The sequence below is a fragment of the Carcharhinus amblyrhynchos genome, chromosome 2 (genome assembly GCF_965287045.1).
Source record: "Carcharhinus amblyrhynchos chromosome 2, sCarAmb.v2.hapA, whole genome shotgun sequence".
In the NCBI taxonomy this organism is placed as follows: Eukaryota; Metazoa; Chordata; class Chondrichthyes; order Carcharhiniformes; family Carcharhinidae; genus Carcharhinus; species Carcharhinus amblyrhynchos.
The window spans coordinates 102,118,784-102,139,461 of NC_137325.1; the positions used below are offsets into that span (position 1 = coordinate 102,118,784).

Here is a 20,678-nt window from a genome sequence, read left to right on the forward strand (position 1 = left end):
CCTAAGCACAAGCCAGGATCGGCAAGTAGCTGTACCAAGATTTAAACTTTCAGTGGCCAGTGTGCGCCCAGACAGTTGACAGAGACAAAGGTTTGGCTGTCCACACCTTTGTCAGAACATGCTGCCCGTCCCTTTAACCCAAACTTTTCCCCTTTATTAGACATCCCGGGTACCAGAGCGCTCGCTCCCCCATTCTACCATCTTTACCCCACCCCTGAGCCGCCCTGTCTCCCGGCTCCTCCCCGCCGTTCCTCCCGCCCTGTCTCCCGGCTCCTCCCCGCCGCTCCTCCCGCCCTGTCTGCCGGCTCTCCCTTTCTCTCAGTGTGTGTGTGTGTGTTGAGTGTTGTGTGTGGGGGGTGAAGATGGCGCCGATCGAGGCCAGCAAGTCCCGGAGACGGACCGCTCACTTGCCGGCGGCGCACAGCAAGTGTCCGAGCGGCGGGGAGGGTGAGCGGCGGCAGGCGGCCGGAGACGAGGAGGATGAAGAGGAGAACAACCTGTGGTAAGTGAAGGGCGGCGGTGCCTCGGCCTGTCGGATCCCCGGCCTGCCGAGCCGGCGCTCCCGGCCCAGCCCAGCCCGGCCCAGCCCAGCTGTACTGACCGTCTCTTCTCTTTAACAGGTCGTCCATCCTGAGTGAGGTGTCCACCCGCTCCCGCTCCAAGCTGCCGTCCGGTAAAGCTGTGCTGGTGACCGGTGAGTCCAGACATTTCCTCCCCGGCAGCGGCCGCCATGGCTCATTATTCAGCTCCTCTCAGCCCTTTTGTCGGCGGTGTCCCCTCCCCGGGGGGGGGGGGGGCGAGTCCAACTCACCCCCTTCTGCTCCCCCCCCTTCCTCCCCGGAGGGCTGAGCCCAGCTTCCAAACCCCCCTCATGGAGGGAGGGAGGGAGGGAGGGAGGGAGCCAAGCCCAACTCCCAACTCCTTCCCCCCCCCCCCCTTCCCTTGGGAGTGGAGCCATTTACCCTCCCCCATTCCCCACGGGGAGGGGGAACCAGGCCCGACCCTCCCTCCGGAATGGCGGTCGTGCTCCTTTCACAAAAGCCTGATGCTGTGCCCGGAGTCGCCGGTTCCTCGGGGACTGACCTCGCCTCCCTGCCTTCCTCCCTCTTTCTCTCAGAGGGGGTTGGGGCGGGGGGGGGGAGTTGCGAGCGGCTGCCCGGGGCCTCTCCTCCCTCACTCTGCGGCCGTTCTGAAGCGAGCCTGCCGCCTCCGGGCCTGGCGTTGCCATGGGAAACCGGGCAGATGGGCTAAGCGCCGGCCCCAGGCACCTTCCACTTTGTTTTCCTGCTCTCTTGTGGCACTGTCTGCGGTTTTGTTTTCTCCATCCCATCGCCAAAGAAGGACTTCATACGATAAAGCATAACGGTTTGTTTTATATTTTGGTGTACGTGTTTACTAGTCTTATGATTTTTAAAGTCAATAAGTGTTATTGTTTGAACTGGCCTGGATCAAAATATTTGGAATGAGTTGTTTTCGACCTACTTGTAACTGCTCTTTGTATGAAGTCTTCCAAGCTTGTGTGTGGTGTGGTGAAAAAATAAATGCTATTACGCAAAATGGGAATCGGACAAAAGACCATCTATTCAAATTGTTTTGTGAAGCTGCGACCTATTAAGATTGGAAAGGCCAGAACTAAAAGTCATAGAAGCAGATGAAGGTCATTCAGCCCATCTAGTCTGCACCTACAACAATCCCATCTTGGCTCTGTCCCTGTAACCTCACATATTTACCCTGCTAATCCCTCTAACCTACACATGCTGGGACATTAAGGAGCAATTTAGCACAGCCAATCCACCTAACTCTCACATCTTTGTCTGTACGAATTTTCCAATGTGCAAACTCCACACAGTGACCCAAGTCGGGAATCAAACCCAGGTTCCTGGAGCTGAGGCAGCAGTGCTAACCACTGTCTCACTGTACTGCCATCATACAACAGTACGCCAAAGGAGGAGGCCATTTGGTTCATTGTGCCTACACCTAAGGGTTTATGTAACCCCATTCCCAACCTTTCTCTGGATCACTACGAGTTCTTACTCAGTCTGATCACCAACCATTCAGCCATTGGAAGCATTTATTTTTTCAAAACTCCATGATTCAAACCACCTCCATCAAAATCTCCTCTTAGCCTTCTCTGAGAACAACCTCCTCTACGTAATTGTAATCCATTCTACAGACATTATGCATTGTTACCTTGCTGTTGAGGAGGAATACGACCTTGTTGCACGATGAAAGATCGCTAGAGTGAATGAATAGGGTTTAGCCATTTTTGCTGAGTATGTATGAGTTTGCATTTGTAATTGGGATTTTCAGCTACCTTAACATTAATTAGCTAAATTCAATGTAAAAATACAGAAAATGCAGAATTCTTGACATGTATTCCAGGGAGCTTTTTATCAGCTAGTACTTAGTAAGCTTAACAAAAGATGGACCAGTACTGGACTGAGTTTTAAGGAATGAATCTAGGCAAGTGAAAGGGGCATCAGTGAGGGAGCATTTTAGTAGTTGTGATCACAATTCAGTTATATTTATAGTAATTATCAAGAAATATATAAATATTCTCTTGGTTGGCTTTTAAATTGGGAAAAGGCCAAGTTTACTCTAATGAGTACAGGCCTTAAACAACCCCTCATAATAAAATCCTACCATATCAGGGATCAACCTAATAAACCTCTGGACTGTCTCCAGTGTCGGTATATCTTTCCTTGGATAAGAGGACCAAAACTGTTCACAGGAGGCAAGAACAAAGGGTTATTGCCAAATGTGTTTTGAGTGGGGTTCCGCATGGCTCAGTATTGTGGTTTTTGCTATTTGTAGTGCAGAACAATAATTTAGACAAACATAAAGAGAATGACGAAAATTGGTGTGGTTGATAATGAGGAAGAAAGCTATAGACTCCAGGAAGATATCAGATGTGCAGAAAATGGCAAATGGAGAATCTGGTGAACTGAGTGATATATTTGGGGAGGAGAACTAAGATGGGGATATGCAATAAATGGTAGAATTCTGAGAAATGTGAAGGAAAGGGGCAGTGTGTGTAGAGATCCCTCAAGACAGGTAGATAAGATGGTCATGAAAGCATATGGGATACTTTAGAGTGGGGAGTTTATACTAGCATTTATAAAATCCTGGTCAGGCTGCAACTGCAGCACTGCTTACAGTTCTGGTCACTCTGTTGTGGTGACCTTAAGAGCATTGAAAATATTTGAGGGTGTTACCAGGAATGGAGAAATTTAGCAATGAGGAAAGATTGGATAGACTGGCTATGGGTAGATTTAATGGAGCTCTTTTCCACCTGTTTGAAACAAGATTGGCCACATGACCTCTTCCCACTGTGATACCACATACATTGTTTAGATTGAATGAGATGGCCTAATACAAGGATCTGTACCAAATAATTTGAATGAATTGTACAGGGCCCAAAGTACAGTGGCAGTAATTAATCACAGAAACTGAGATACTTCTGAAGTACATGTTACTATGTTATATAATTTTTAAAGGACAGGGAGGTGGGGGCATACAATGGCTTAGTGGTAATTTCACTGCATTAATAATTAATACTCAATGAAAAGGGGTTCAAACTGGTAGCTGGCAGAATTTAAATTCAATTAATAAATCTGGAATTGTAAAGCTAGCTATAGAAATAGTCACTATAATATGATTGATTGTTGTAAAAGCCCATTTGGCTAGCCTTTATGCCCATTAGTGTCCTTTAGGAAAGGAAATCTGGTGTCTTTAACCTGATCTGGCCTGTGTGTGAATCCAGTCACAGAGCAATGTGGTTGGCTTTTAACTGGCCTCTGAAATGACCATGGAAGCCACTCAGTTCATAGGCAATTAGGGATGGCACACAAATGCTGGCCTTGCTAGCGACACAGGAAGAAGTCTCACAACACCAGGTTAAAGTCTGACGAAGTAACCCTACGAAGGAGCAGCGTTCCAAAAGCTAGCGGCGTTTACTACCAAATAAACCTGTTGGACTTTAACCTGATGTTGTGAGACTTCTTACTGTGTTTACCCCAGTCCAACACTGGCATCTCTACACCTTGCTAGCGACACCCAGATTGCATGAAAGAATAACGCTTAAAAGATGCATACAACTTGGTGAGCAGGAATTGTATTTGTATCAAGATTGATATTTTCATAAAGTGCCTTATCTCTCAGTAAATTTACTTAGGTCTCATTCTGATGCTGTTTTATTTTTAAAAGAAGATTTTTTTATTTTTGTGTCGTGTAGATGTTGTGGTAGTTGAATGTTGAGCTATCATATTGACATAATGATCCCTCGGATCTTTATTGTTGAAAACTTTGATTATGGGACCCCCTACTTGCATTTGACATGCTCACGTGCCAACAGTTAATCCTATGTTTACTTCAGATTTGGGCAATCCATCCATTTTTCACATCAAAAACTTGTTCCAAGTACGTTTTGCTTAGTACTGTCACAATAAGTGCGCACACAGTAAATTAGCAGGTTTTGAGTCATGAAATTGTAGTGTGTTAGTTGTTGGGAGGTATTCTGAGAGAGGATCTACATGCATTCAGAGAGGCATGGACTGATTAGAGACAGTCAGCATGGCTTTATATATGGAAAATCATGTGTCTCAAATTTGATTGAGTTTTTTGAAGAGGTAACCAAGAAGGGAGATGAGGGCAGTGTAGTTGATGTCTACATGGACTTTAGCAAGGCCTTTGACAGGGTACCGCATGGTAGGTTGTTGCATAAGGTTAAATCTCACAGGATCCAGAACGAGGTAGCCAAATAGATACAAAATTGGCTTGACAGAAACCAAGGAGTGGTCGCAGAGGGTTGTTTTTCAAAGTGGAGGCCTGTGACCAGCAGTGTGCCTCAGGGATCAGTGTTGGGTCCACTGTTATTTGTCATTTATATTAATGATTTGGATGAGAATTTAGCCAGCGTGTTTGCACATGACATCAAGATTGGTAGCATAGTGGATAGTGAAGAAGGTTATCTAGGATTGCAATGGGATCTTGATCAATTGGGCCAGTGGGCTGACAAATAGCAGATGGAGTTTAATTTAGATAAATGTGAGGTGATGCATTTTGGTCATCTGGATCAGGGCAGGATATGAGTTAATGTTAGGGCATTGGGGAGAGTTATAGAACAAAGGGATCAACGGGTACAGGTCAATAGCTCATCCAAGAGGAGTCACAGGTGGACAGAGTAGTGAAGGTGGCATTTGGCACGTTTGGTTTCATTGGTCAGACATTGAATACAGGGGTTGGGAGGTCTTGTTGAGGCTGTATAAGATATTGGTAAGGCCACACTTGGAATAGTGTGTGCAATTCTGGTCACCCTATTATAGAAAGGATATTAAACTGCAGAAAAGATTTAGAATTTTAGAAAAACTACAGCACAAACAGGCTTTTCAGCCCACAAGTTGTGCCGATCTCATCTCTACCTACTAGTCTTATGTGTAACCCTCAATCCCATTAAGTCCCATGTACTCATCCAGAAGTCTCTTAAAAGACCCTAACGAATTTGTCTCCACCACCGACGGCAGCTGATTCCACTCATCCACCACCCTCTGAGTGGAAAAACGTATCCCTGACATCTCCTCTATACCTACTCCCCAGCACCTTAAACCTGTGTCATCTTGCGGTAGCTATTTCAGCCCTGCGGAAAAGGCTCTGGGAGTCCACCAGATCAATACCTCTCATCTTACACGCCTCTGTCAGGTCCCCTCTCGTCCTTTGTCTCTCTAAGGAGAAAAGATAGCGCTCTCTCAACCTATCCTCATAAGGCATGCCTCCCAGTCCAGGTAACATCCTTGTAAATCTCCTCTGCACCCTTTCAATGGCTTCCGCATCCTTCCTGTAATGAGGTGACCAGAACTGAGCACAGTACTCCAAGTGGGGGTCTGACCAGGGCCTTATACAGTTGCAGCATTATCTCCAACTCCTAAACTCAGTTTACTAGGATGCTATTGGGTTTTGTTGGTTTGAGTTATAAGGAGAGGCTGGATTGATTGGGACTTTTTTCTCTGGAGCATGGGAGGCTTAGGAGTGAACTTAGAGGTCTATAAAAAAAATTAGGGGCATAGATTAGCTAGATAGTCAATATCTTTTCCCAAATGTAGGGGAGTCTAAAACTATAGGTTTAAGGTGAGAGGGGAAAGATACAAAAGGGTCCAGAGGGGCAATTTTTTTCAAACAGAGGGTGGTGAATGTCTGGAACTAGCTGCCAGAGGCAGTAGTAAAGGCGGGTACGATTTTGTCTTTTTAAGTGTTTAGACCATTACATGGATAAAATGACTATCGAAGAATATGGGCCAAACGCTGGCAATTGGGGCTAGCTTAGTCAATTCTTTAAAAAGGGTGGCACGGACAAGTTGGGCCAAAGGACCTGTTTCTGTGCTGTAAACCTCTTTGACTCTAAATGTTCATTTGGGAAATGAATTTAGGCATTTAAGATAATTTCCTCTCTATTACTTTGCTTGGTCCAAGGCATACAGCATGTTTCCTGGACTATACTATGGTCCAGAAAAGAAATAATTCTACCATTGAATTTGCTTGTTTATTATCTCCAGCATTGTTATGGTGTGGAAACTGCTTTGAGTAATACTAAAAATAGTATGGAAAATCTTTAGTCAAAACTTCTCACCATCTAGTTTCCCTTCCTCATGTTAGGGGATAATTGTTAACAGTTCTCACCCTTCTAGAGTTGTCCCTCTCTAAATCTGCTGTCCCTTTCCTTTACATCTGTTGCTATCTTATCTTCAAAAAGAAAAGCCCTTTAAAACTACTACCTGATCTCCAACCTCGCTTTCCATTCCCTGCGCCCTTGACATTTGTTACATTCCTAATAAACTCCCATCTTTCCCAGAATACATGTTTGAATACCTTAAACAAGTTTCTGCCCACCAATAGTATGGAATCAGCTCTTATCAAAGAAGCCAAGTGAGATCATGTGACAGTGATAAAGGTAAACTATTCCTTGACCTGTCCCATTTTATCTGCATGTCCTTGGTGACATCATCTGAACGCACTGCACGAGTATGCATATGAACTATATCTAACTCTCCACTTCTTCTTTTAACTCTTCCACTGAAGCCAAATTATCTAGCAACTTATGATATCCAGCATGAAATGAACAGAAATTTCATAGAATCATAGAACCCTACAGTGCAGAAAGAGGCCCTTCGGCCCATTGAGTCTGCACCGAACACAATCCCACCCAGGCCCTATCCCCATGTCCCTACATATTATACCCACTAATCCCTCTAACCTACGCATCCCTAGACACTAAGGAGCAATTTCTCGGCATGGCCAATCAACCTAACCCGCACATTTTTGGACTGTGGGAGGAAACCGGAGTACCCGGAGGAAACCCACGCAGACACGAGGAGAATGTGCAAGCTCCACACACACTGACCCAAGCCAGGAATCGAACCCAGGATCTTGGAGCTGTGAAGCAGCAGTGCTAACCACTGTGCTACCATGCTGCCCCTATTTAATGCCCCTAGAGTTTAATGCGGAAAAGTGTGAGGTAATTCACTTTGGCAGGAATAACAGATGTGTAGAGTATAGGGCTAACGGTAGGACTCTGAATAGTGTTGACGAACAGAGGGATCTAGGTATATATGTGCATAGATCCCTGAAAGTTGGAAATCAAGTCGATAAGGTTGTTAGGAAGGCATACGGTGTCTTGGCGTTTATTGGCAGGGGGATTGAATTTAGGAGCCGCAACGTCATGTTGCAACTGTACAAAACTCTGGTGCGGCCGCACTTGGAGTATTGTGTACAGTTCTGGTCCCCACATTATAGGAAGGATGTGGAGGCATTGGAAGAGGGTGCAGAGGAGGTTTACCAGGGTGTTGCCTGGTATGGAGGGAAGGTCCTATGAGGAGAGACTGAGGGATTTGAGGTTGTTTTTTTAGAAAGAAGGCGGCTAAGGGGAGACCTTATTGAAACATACAAGATGATTAGAGGTTTAGATAGGGTGGACAGTGATAGCCTTTTTCCTCGGATGGAGAAAGCTAGCACGAGGGGACATAGCTCTAAATTAAGGGGTGGTAGTTATAGGACAGATGTCAGAGGTAGGTTCTTTACCCAGAGGGTGGTGAGGGAATGGAATGCCCTGCCTGCTGCAGTTGTAGATGAGCCTAGTTTGGAGGCGTTTAAGAGGTCCGTGGATAGGTTTATGGATGGAAAGGGATTGGTTTAGGTTAGAGGGTCATTGCTTTTTTTCTTAATTGGTCGGCGCAACATTGTGGGCCGAAGGGCCTGTTCTGCGCTGTTATGTTCTATGTTCTATTTCCTCCAACTAAATATTGGAAAGATTGAAAACATTGTTTTGTTTCCATTACCAACTCCGTCCCTCTCCTGGCAAAAAAAAGCTTAGATTAAGTCTGTCTGGTCACAGCATTGGAGTCACATTTGATCCTGATGAGAACTTTATGCTATCTCTCAGGAGGTGCCTTCTCCATAATATCACTTGACATAGTCCCTGTGTCACCCCATTTGCTGTTGAAACTGTCATCCATGTCTTTGTTATCTCTAGACCTGACTATCCGAATGCACTCCTGGTTGGTCTCCTACAGTGTGTCCTCTGTAAACTTGAGGTCATCCAAAATTTGTTGCCCATGTCTTAACTTGCAGCAGGTTTTGTACTCCTATCAACCCTGTGCTCGTTGATCCACATTGGCACCTGATAAAGCAATGCCTTGATTTTTAAATTCTCGTTCTATTTTTCAAATCTTCCATAGATTTGCCCTCATCTCCCTGTTCTCCTTCAATTCCACACCTCTCCAAGATATAAGAACATAAGAACTAGGAGCAGGAGTAGGCCATTTGGCCCATCAAGCCTGCTCTGCCATTCAATAAGATCATGGCTGTTTTTTTTTTGTGGACTCAGCTCCACTTACCTGCTGGCTCACCATAACCCTTAATTCCTTTACTGTTCAAAAATTTATCTATTCTTGCCTTAAAAGCATTAAATGAGGCAGCCTCAACTTCTTCACTGGGCAGGGAATTCCACAGATTCACAACCCTTTGTGTGAAGACGTTCCTCCTCAACTCAGTCCTAAACCTGCTCCCCCTTATTTTGACGCCATGCCCCCTAGTTCTAGTTTCACCTGTCAGTGGAAACAATTTCCCTGTTTCTATCTTATCTATTTCCTTCATAAACTTGTATCTTTCTATAAGATCTACCCTCATTCTTCTGAATTCCAACAAGTATAGCATCAGTTTACTCTGTCTCTCCTCATAAGCCAACCTCTCAACTCTGGAATCAACCTAGTGAATCTCCTCTGCACCCCCTCTAGTGCCAGTATATCTTTCTTGAGTAAGGAGACCAAAACTGTATGCAGTACTCCAGGTGTGGCCTCACCGGCACCTTATACAGCTGCAGCACAACCTCACTGTTTATAAACTCCGTCCTTCTAGCAATGAAGGACAAAATTCCATTTGCCACCTTAATTAACTGCTGCACTTGGAAACCAATTCCTTGTGATTCTTGCACAAGGACACCCAGGTCCCATTGCACAGCAGCATGCTGCAATTTGTTATCATTTAAATGAAAGTCCACTTTGCTGTTATTCCTACCAAAATGGATGACCTCACGTTGTGCTTCTCTATTTCTGGGGCCCTTGTTCCACAATTGGTTCTCAGTTGCTGAGAATCCAAGCTCTCGAGTTCTGTCCTTAAAATGCTCCACCTCTTTAGCTTGCTTTCCTTCAAAACTTCTTAAAGCCTATTTCTTTGACCAATATTTGGCAAACTGACCTAATGTCTCCTTATGTGGCTCAGTGTCATACTTGTTTTATAATGCTCCTGTGAAGTGCATTGCATTTATTATTACATGAAAGGTGCTGTATAATTATAAGTTGTCTGTGGCCTGTGATAAATTGACTGCACCATTCTCCTCCAGCGTTTCTTCAATCTTGTCCAATTAGGCAAGCGCAGACCAACCTGGTTCCATTATTATCTATCTATTCTTGGCCACTTGCAATGGCTTCATTCCTCATTCCCATATCATTATCTCTGGCATTTCCAAGGACCTAAGCTTGACACCTTCCCATCTTTCATCTATATGTTGACATCATCTGAAAGCATGGTGATGATTTTCACATGTATGCTGATGAAACCCTCATCACAGCCTCTCTTGATGACTCCATTGTTGCAAAATTATCAGATGGTTTTTCCAAGATCCAGCAATGAGCAGAAATTGTGTCCAATTAAATATTGGGAAGACTGAAGCCGCTTGTCTAGGTGCCACTCCAGATTCTGTTCCCTAGTTACTGATTGCATCTGACGATAGTCAAACCAAACCAGTCTTTTTGGAACCCTGACATCATGGTTGACCTCGAGATCAGCTTCAAACTTCATACTTGTGCCAATCATTCAGACCACCTATTTCCACCTCAGTAGCAACACCCAACTTTGTTCACGTCGCCTTGTCTGCTGCTGAAACACATACATGTCTTTGTTACCTCTAGACTTAACTATTCTAATACATTCCTGGCTGGCTTCCTTCTGCCCGCTATCAACTTGAGGGCAACCAAAATTATGCTGCCCGTTTCCTAACTCACACCAAATCTTGTTCAGCCAACAATTGTGATCACTAACCCATATTGGCTGCTGGTGAAACAACTGATTTTCAAATTCTCGTCCCAATTTTCAAATCCCTCCATGGCTTTAACACCTTCCTCTCTGTAATCCTCTCCTGCTCCACAATCCCTTTGTTATATCTGAGTTTTTCTAATTCAGGCCTCTTGAGCTTCCCCAATTTTAATTGGTCTACCATCGCTGGCCATGCCTTCAACTTCCTCGGTAATGTCCTTCAAAATGTATTTTCCGTATACCACTGATGCGAATAAACCTAAATAGCAAATCAGACTGCATGTCCATGTATGTACATAAGCTTTCTCGACCCAGAAAATTGATTAATAATTACAATGATTAATTAAAGTAACTTGGTGAGGAAGACCTGTTTTAAATAACATACCGTAAACATACATTCAACTAAATTGTACTAAATCCTACTTTGCATGTATCTGTTGGTTTTGTAGCTGTGAGTAACTCTTAACGTATTGCTTCCTAGGTGATATTGCCAAGTATTGGCCTGTCTGATCAGATTGTTTTCCTAGTCAACAGCTGTTGCAAAAGACTTCAACCAGTCAGAAGCTTGTATTTAATCTATGAAAGTCCAAACCAATTTAAAGAATGTCTAAGATTTGGAATAGACCAAAGATTAAATATGTTAGATTCTGGGAAAATGTTGTTAGTAGTTGAAAGATTACACTAGCAGAATTGGAAAGATTCATGAGCAAGCTGTCCATTACTAATGTTAGAATGATAAAAAGTAAAGTTGCCGTAGTTCCAGATCACCATAGCCTGCTCTTCCCTTTGAGGGGAGATTTAACCTCAGGCAAGGGGCAAGAATGAGAAGGCAGCCTGCATAATAATGCATCACTGGGATCCCCATTTAAAATGGAATGCTGACCTTTAATGAAAATAAAATTTTTAATTTTTCTCACAATGAAAGTTTCAAAATAATTAGTTGATCACAAAATAACAGTTAACAGTGCAGCTTGCAGACTTCCATGTATGACTTCTGTCTTGAATTTAGCCAATTCGCTCCTGGTCTCACTGATGGAAGCAATTTGAGTGTCTTGTTTGGTCATTTCAGGGGCAGTTAAGAATCTGCTGCATTATTGTGGGTTTGGATTCGAGTAGGGCAGACCAGGTAAAGATAAGAATTTCCTTCCTTGAGAGGCACTTGTGAACAAAATGGATTTTTACTAGAATCAGTGAGAGCCTTGTTGCACAATTATCAAGATTAGCTTCACTCTTCAGATTTATTACTTAAATTTAATCTTGATTAGATTGGGATCCATGCCCTTAGAGTATTAGCATGGGCATCTGGATGACTGGTCCAATGACATTACTCCGCCACTGTCTCCTTATGAAGTTTTGACCATGTTGGTAGTTTGCTATAGAATAGGTTTACAGCCTGACTGGGCCCCACACACACACACACACACACACACACACACACACACACACACACACGGGATGTTCAACAATGCAAGTCAGTTATCATCTGAGGATCTAAATCAGCATAGGTATTTTTTTAAACAGTTGAGTCACATTAAGTGGAAAACAATATGATATATTAAAATAGTATCCAAATGACATTCAGCTTTGACAGATTATTTAGGAAATTATCATAATTGTAAAACATCCATCCTTGGATTGATTTATTTTACAGCAGAACGCGAACAGATTTTGGAATGCTGCCTAATTAGCTGATCACTTCTGTGCCCAAGTGGAATTAAAAAGAACAGCTGGTGCTTCTTGAATCAAAATCTTGCAGCAGCTATATTTTCTTTGTATGATCTTTGTATTTATGTTGTGGTTATTGTATCATATAGGACAAACCATTTGTGCGTATGTAAATGCAGTTCATATCAGGACTGACTAATGCTTGAAAGATTACTTCTCTTTGGCTGTAGCACTGTATGCCAACTTCCCTTTTTGTAACTTCCTGAATTGTAAGAATTGTTTTTAAGCGATTGAGAGGAACCATTTTGCACTAAGTCCTTCCCATTTTGATTTCGATCCAATATACCCATCCTCCATCGTGCCCCATTCCCCTAAGTAGCAGATGCAGTTACATGTTGATCCCATTTATTTTGAGCGTTTTGATGGTACTCCTGGCAATGTTTTTTAATCCTGTTTAATTTCCTTCATACTCTAAAATTAGAATTCTCAACTTGCAGCCTTGATAGTTTGAATGCTTTCTCTTTGTGGATATGATTCTTGCCTCTGTAAACTTAAGCACAATAATGTTATGGAAATGACTTATGACCAGAGCTGTAACAAGAAGTTGAAATGGTGCCTGACTACTATCTCAGACGACTTGATTAAAACTATTACTTCATTGACTTTCACCTTTAACTAGATAGCATGCTGAAGGTTTCATAGATTCGTCCACTATAACACTCGTTCCAAAAAAATTTTTATTTTTTCTTTTGGTTCCTTATTTAATAATTCGTTCACACTGAACTGGATGAAATCTCAATCGATTCAAGAAATAGACAATGTGAAAAGAAGGAACTAAATATTAGAGAAAAATACATAGCTCTTCTACATTTTATTTAGAACTGAAGATTGTTTTCACCACCCAAGTTCATTTTTTGCTTATGCATACTTTTGATACTTTTTTAAAAGTAGACAATTTGAGATATTGAATTTCAAACCTTTCATTCAGTCTCAGATTCAAGTACAGTAATCTTTCCAGCTTGAAAGTTGGGGTATGTATATTGCTGGCATGGCCAATATTTATTTTCCATCCCCAGTTGCCTTTGTGAAGGTGGTGGTGAGTCGCTATCTTAAACTGTACCCACAGTGCAACATTGAAAAATTGGCAATTATAATTCCAAGTTGGAGTGGTGCATGACGTGGAGGAAAACTTGAAAGTGGTGGTTTTCCCTTGCACTTGGTGTAGATGATAGAGGTCAGAAATTTGGAAGAAGCCTTGATGAGTTGCTGTGATACATCCTGCAGATAGTGTATACGAGTTCCGAACTCTGCTCATGATGGAGGGAGTAATATTTAAGATAGTTGATTGCATGCCAAACAAGCAGGCTGTGCTATCCTGGATTGTGTTGAGTTTCTTGAGTGTTGTTGGAGCTGCATTCATCCAGGCGAGTGGAGAGTACTTCGTCACGCAACCTTGTAGATTTGGGGGAATCGGGAGATGAATTTTTTGCTGTAGAATACCTCTGAATTATTTGCACAGCCAAAATGTTATGATCCAGTTGAGTTTCCAGCCAATCGTAACCATCCCAAAGATGATAATGGGGGTTCTGTGGTAGTTATCTTGTTGTTGTCATTGGGTGCCGGTTAGATTTCCTCTTGTTGGAGATGGTCGTTACCTGGCACTCACCCCCCCCCCCCCGCCCCATTGCCACCCCCTCCCTCAATCCCTTTAGCCCAAAGAGCTGTATCTGATTCCTTCTTGATATCACACATGTTGGCCTCAACTACGTTCTGTGCTAATGAATTCCACACATTCACCACTCTGAGTGAAGAAATTTCTCCTCACCTCAGTCCTAAAAGGTTTATCCCTTATCCTCAAACTGTGACCCGTCGAGTCATAAATAGGAGTTTAAAGATGTGGTCACACCCAAGGTGCAGGTAGATAGATGAATAACTACTAGAAAGGGCAGGCAGTCAGTGCAGGAATCCCCTGTGGTCATCCCCCTCTCTAACAAGTGTACCATTTTGGATACTGTTTGGGAAGGGCCATCAATAATATCAGCAGCAGCCAAAGCAGTGGCACTACGGCTGGCTCTGGCAAAGAGCACTAGAGCAATAGTTATAGGGGATGTATAGTTAAGGTTGTGGATAGGTGCTTTTGTGGATGTGAGTCTCCAGGATGGTATGTTGCCTCCCTGGTGCCAAGGTCCAGGATGTCTCTGAATGGGCAGAAAGCATTCTGAAGGGACAGAATGAACAACCAGAGGTTGTGGTATATACTGGTACTAACCACATGGGTAGGAAGAATGATGAGGTCCTGCAGCAGCAGTTTAGGGAGTTAGGTAGAAAGTTAAAAAGCAGGACCTCCAGAGTTGTAAAGTCAGAATTACTCCCTGTGCCACATGCTGGTGAGGCTAGGAATAGGAAGATAGCTCAGCACATGGCTAAACAGCTGGTGTGGGAGAGAGGGTTTCAGATATCTGGACCATTGTTCCACCTGCTCTGGAAGAGACCCCAATGTACAAGAAGGATGGGTTGCACCTAAACTGAAAGGGCATAAATATTGTGGCCGGGAGGTTTGCTAGTGTCACAGGAAGATTTAAACTAGTTTGGCAGCAGCAAAGGTGAATTAACTGAAGGGGAACCAGAGAGTAGGACCAGTAAGACTCAGCAGACAGGGTGTGGTTGCCAATCAAAGAAGGTCTATTGGACAGAAGTGCATTTGTTTCAATGCAAGACATGTTAACAGGTAAGGTAGATGAACTTAGAGCTTGGATTGTTACTAGGAAATATGATGTTGCCGTTACAGAGACTTGGTTAAGGGAAGGACAGGATTGGCAGCTTAACATTCCAGGATACAGATATTTCAGGCAGGATAGAGAGGGGTGTGAAAGGGGTGAGAGAGTTGCACTACTGGTTAAGGAGAATATCACAGCTGTACTGCGGGAGGACACCTCTGAGGGCTCATACAGCGAGGCAATATGGGTAGAGCTCAGGAATCGGAAGGGTGTAGTCACAATGCTGGGAGTTTACTGTAGGCCGCCCAACTGCCAGAAGAAGATAGAGGAACAGATATGTAGCCAGATTTGGGCAAGGTGTAAAAGTAACAGGGTTGTCGTAGTGGGAGATTTTAACTTTCCCTATATTGACTGGGACTCACTTAGTGCTAGAGGTGTGGATGGGGCAGAGTTTATAAGGAGCATCCAGAAGGGCTTCTTGAAAAAGTATGTAGATAGCCCAACTAGGGGCAGGGCCATACTGGAAGTTTCTTCCCATGGTGGAAGAGTCAATTACAAGGGGGCAAGGTTTAAAGGAGATGTACGAGGCAAGTTTTTTTACATAGAGGGTGGTGGTTGCCTGGAACTCGCTGATGGGGGAGGTAGTGGAAGCGAATATGGTAGTGACTTTTAAGGGGCATCTTGACAAATATATGAATAGGATGGGAATGGAGGGATATGGACCCTGGAAGGATAGGGGGTTTTAGTTAAGTTGGGCAACGTTGTTGGTGCAGGCTTGGAGGGCCGAAGGGTCTGTTCCTGAGCTGTAATTTTCTTTGTTCTCGTTGTTCTTAGTTGTGGACTCTCCCACAATCGGGAACATTCTGAATCTAGCTTGTCTACCCTGTTGGATTGTTCTGAGTTTCTGAGATCCCCTCTCATTCTTCTAAACTCCAATGAATATAATCATAACTGATTTAGTTTCTCACAAGAACATAAGAAATAGGAGCAGGAGTAGGCCATCTAGCCCTTCGAGCCTGCCCCGTCATTCAATAAGATCATGGCTGATCTGAAGTGGATCAGTTCCACTTTCCTGCTTTCTCCCCATAACTCTTAATTCCCCTGTCTATCAGAAACCTATCTACCTGTGACTTAAATATATTCAGTGAGGTAGCCTCCACCACTTCAATGGGCAGAGAATTCCAGAGATTCACCACCCTTTGAGTGAAGAAGTTCCTCCTCAACTCTGATCTAAACCGCCCCCCCCTTATCTTGAGGCTGTGCCCTCTAGTCCTGCTATCCTTTCTAAGCAGGAAACACTCTCTACCTGTACGCTACCTATCCCCGTCATTATCGTATATGTCTCTATAAGATTTCCCCCCCCCCCCCCCAAAAACCCTAACGAGTACAGACCCAGTCTATTCAGCCTCTCTTCATAGGCTAACCCCCTCATCTCTGGTATTAGCCTAGTGAACCTTCTCTGCACTCCCTCCTAGGCCAATGTATCCTTCCGCAAGTGCAGTGACCAAACCTGCTACTCCAGCTGCAGCCTCACCAGTACCCTGTACAGTTGCAGCAAGACCTCCCTGCTTTTATATTCTATCCCCCTCGCTATAAAGGCCAACATTCCATTTGCCTTCTTGATCACTCTCCTCATGACAGACCTATTATCTCAGGAAACAGCCTGATAAACCTTTGCTTCACTCTTTCCATAGCAAGAACATTGTTCCTTAGGTAAAGTCACCAAAACTGTGCACACTATTTCAGATGTGACCTCACCCATCCTTGTACAATTGTAGTAAAATATCCCCATTTTTATACTGAAATCCTCTTCCTATGCAGACCAACATACCATTTGCCTTATTTACTGCCTGTTGTATCTACATGCTAACTTTCAGCAACTGATGCATGGGGAAACCGAGATCTTGCTGAATATACACATCTCTCAATTTTCACCTGTTCAAGTAATAACCTGCTTTCCTATTTTTGCTACTGAAGTGGATTACCTCATATTTATCTACGTGGTACTGCATCTACTGTGCATCTGCCCACTCACAGCCTATCCAAATCACACTGAAGCATCTCTGCATCCTCCTCACCCTCCCACCCAAATTTGTATCACCTGCAAATTTGGGGATAATACATTTAGTTCCATCGTCCATATCATAAATATATAATTATGATAGAAGGAAGGTTGTTAATGAAGCAGCTGAAGGCAATTGACCTCCAACAACCACAACAGCTTTTACTCCAATAATTGCAGAGTTTTCCCCCTGATTTCCATTGACTTCAATTTAATTAGGGCTGCTTGATGCCACACTTGGTCAAATGCTGCTTTGATTTCAAGGATGATCACTCCCACCTCACTTCTGCAGTTCAGCTCTTCTGTCCATGTTGGAAGGCTGTAATTGGCTCAGGAGCCGGGTGGTGCTAGCAGAACCCAAGCCAAAGATCCGTGAACAGGTTACTGATGAGTGCCACGTGATGACCCTGTCGACAGCACCTTCCTTCCCTTGACTGCTTCTTGAGAATAAACTTGATGGTAACGGTTCAGATTCGATCTTTTCTGCTTCCTGTGCACAATTTTCCACGTTAGGTTGATGACAGTGTTGTTCTTTCTACTGGATTGGTTTGGTTTGGGGCACAGCTTGTGCTGAAATACAAATGTTCCAACACTGCGGCCAAGATGTTATCAGGACACATGGCCTTGCTATATCAGGTGCTTTCCGTTGCCATTTCTTGAACGTATCGGTGTGCGTTGAATTAGCTGAAGGTTGGCGTGTGTGATGCTGGGGACCTTTGGAGAATACTGTAAGGGGTTCTGTTGATCAAAGTTACCTCAAATCCCAGGAATTAAACAGTAACCAAATTTACTAATGGACTTGTTTTAAAGTGTATAATCACTTGAGCTGGAAGTCAATACGTGTGATATAGACAATATAAGACTAGCTGCTTGCTTGTATTTTAAGTTAGTTGCGTAGAAATTAGGAGCAGGAATGGGCCACTCAGCTCCTCAAGCCTGCTCCATCATTGAATAAAATCATGGTTTATCTGATTGAAACCTCAGCCCCACATTCCTGCTTTCACCCCTTTGTTCACCAAGGATCAATTTAGCTCTGCCTTAATAAATATTCAAAGATTCTGCTTCCACAGTCTTTTAGGAAAGAGCGTTCCAGAGAGAGAAAATTCTCTTCAGCAACAGGAAGCATCCACTGCACATCTTCCCTGTCAGTACTTCTCAGAATCATAAAGGTTTTGATCAAATCCTAATGGATACAAACTCATCTCTCCAATCTTTCTTCATAAGACAACCCACCATTTTGGTATTAGTCTAGTAGACCTCCTCTGAACTGCTTCAACACATTTACATGTTTCCTTAAATAAGAAGACCAGTACTGCACTCACTACTCCAGATTTCCAGGAAGTTAATCATTTGGATTGCATAATCCTGAATCTAACTCTACTCCTTCTGTAAAATTGTGCCCAGATATCTGGGATGCTGTAAACTTGAACAAAAAGGCATTTTCTGACCATTATGCCTAATATACTATTGATGCTAGTGAAATATTCTAAATATTCTGTGTTCAAATTCCTTCTGATCATCAAGTAAAACTAAGGCAGCTTTACAAAGCTTTTTTTGAACACCAAGGTGCCTTTCTTAGAAAATAGGTTTTATTTCTCGACTTTTAACCCATCCTGTCTTGAAGATAATCACAATTCTGGAGATATCAGCATCCCCCTCTCATGAAATCCAAATATATTTCCTCGCATTCACTTGGTTGGCGTTGACAGGCTGTTTCACCATGGAGGAGTGTTCTATCCAAGCTTGAACATGGTGCAACACACCTAGAAATATTACTGCAAATGACACAAAAGGTAATGGACAAGAGAAGATAAGCTACTCCATTGGGCACACCTAACACAGTGCCTTAAACATGATAATTCACAAGAACAACTGTAATTTCCATGCTGAGGCAAAGAAACAATTTTTTAAATTAATTTTGAGGTGGGAAAATTTCTCCCCAGCATCATACAGCAATTAAAAGTCATCCAGAAGGCCATATTGACTGACTTACATTAATTCCATCTAACTTTTATTAACCATGATATCTGCTCCAAGCAAAAACTAATCCAACTTCTGTGGAAATATGTAGCATATCAGCGCACTCTGCACAAGCAAACAACTTATTCCAATAGTTTTTTTTGTATTTTCTCATGGTATGTGGGTATGATTGGCAAGGTCAGCACTTTTTGCCCATCCATACTTGCATTTGAACTGAGTGCCTTTTCAGTCTAGGTTCTCCAACCACGTTGTTGTGCATCTGGAGTCACATATCAGCTAGACAGGTGAGGACAGCAAATTTTCTTCTCTAAAGGGAATTAATGAACCAGAAGGGTATTTACAAAAATCGTTACTGCAATTAGGTTTTCAATTCCAGATTTTAATAACTTAAATTCCACCAGCTGCAATGGCAGGATTTGAACCATGTTCTTAGAGATCTGAGCCTTTGGATTACTAGTCCAGTGACATTACCACTAAATCATGGTGTCCCCCTGTATCATCCTTGGCTGAAGTGGCTGGTGAGACAGTCACTGCATTGGTTTTAAATTTCCAAGATTCCCTTGGTTCAGGGAAGGTTGAAGATGGATTTCTGGCTGGGAGTCAAACCTTCAGTAAGTGGTAGCAAGAAGTGGTATTGGATCAAGAATGATTGTGACAGTGGTACCTAATGTGAGGGGCAGGACTGGAAATTGAACAAGAGCGAGTGGACTCTAGTGGGACCAGGAGAAGGATGAAATGATTGCGGAATTGTATGCGTAATGTAGGGTTTGACACCCGCATTTTGTTCTTGAAGAACTTGTAGGAATTTTACAAAAACAATTGTGTTTGGAACCATGCTGAGAGTTGGTTGGTGTTCAGACTGCATGTTAGTTACAAAACTTTTATAGTTCAATGCAAAAAAGACAAACTAGTGAAGAGTGAAGTCATAGAAAAAACAGTTGTGAACTTTGAAAAAGATAAAGGGTGATTATTGATTTACGATGGGAACAATAAGAAGATTTTAAAAACATTTTTAATAAATAGTATATGCTAAAAACTACATAATCTTTAATGGAAATGATGGAAAGAAATTTGGTGTGTTAAAGTAATTTTGGAAGAAGCAACTAAACTATTACAGCTTGCTGGCCTTCTATCTGATGTTTTTATACAAACGTTTTTTTCTGATATCTTGCGGAAATTGGACTATCATGTTTAATCATCAGAGTTTTGTTAACGTTTCTTTGAATTGGTAAATACCTTTTCTGATGCTTCAGCCATTTTAATTATTTTATGGTATGCAAGGGGGTGTAAAGTTATCAGGAGTGGATGGGAATTTCAATCAGATCAGCCATGATCTTATTGAATGACGAAGCAAACTTGAGTTCAGTTCAGGGATTTTTTGTGCATTTGAGTATTTTCTATGAAATCAGTTCTTTATCTGGGTATTATTGATTTTATCAATCCAGTATATTTCAGCATCTTGTCAACAAAACCAATTTAGATACAAGCATAAAAACAAATTACTGCGGATACTGGAATCTGAAACCAAAAGAGAAAATGCTGGAAAATCTCCTCCCTTTGACAAAGGGTCATCTGGACTCAAAGTCAGCTCTTCTTTCTCCTTACAGATGATACCAGACCTGCTGAGATTTTCCATCATTTTTTCTTACTAATTTAAATATGTTCAAATTTGG

General features: G+C 42.7%; 1 protein-coding gene across 2 annotated transcripts in view; it reads left to right on the forward strand.

Moving 5' to 3' along the window:
- Positions 1 to 286: 286 nt before the first annotated feature.
- Positions 287 to 20,678, forward strand: part of LOC145356959 (cytoplasmic dynein 1 light intermediate chain 1-like) — a 53,844-nt gene continuing 33,452 nt past the window's right edge. For both annotated transcript variants that reach the window (XM_080209980.1, XM_080209988.1), the window contains exons 1-2: positions 287 to 502; positions 621 to 694. In XM_080209980.1, the coding sequence (XP_080066106.1) occupies positions 363 to 502; positions 621 to 694 (214 nt within the window). In that variant the 5' untranslated portion in view covers positions 287 to 362. The remainder of the gene's footprint in view (positions 503 to 620; positions 695 to 20,678) is intronic.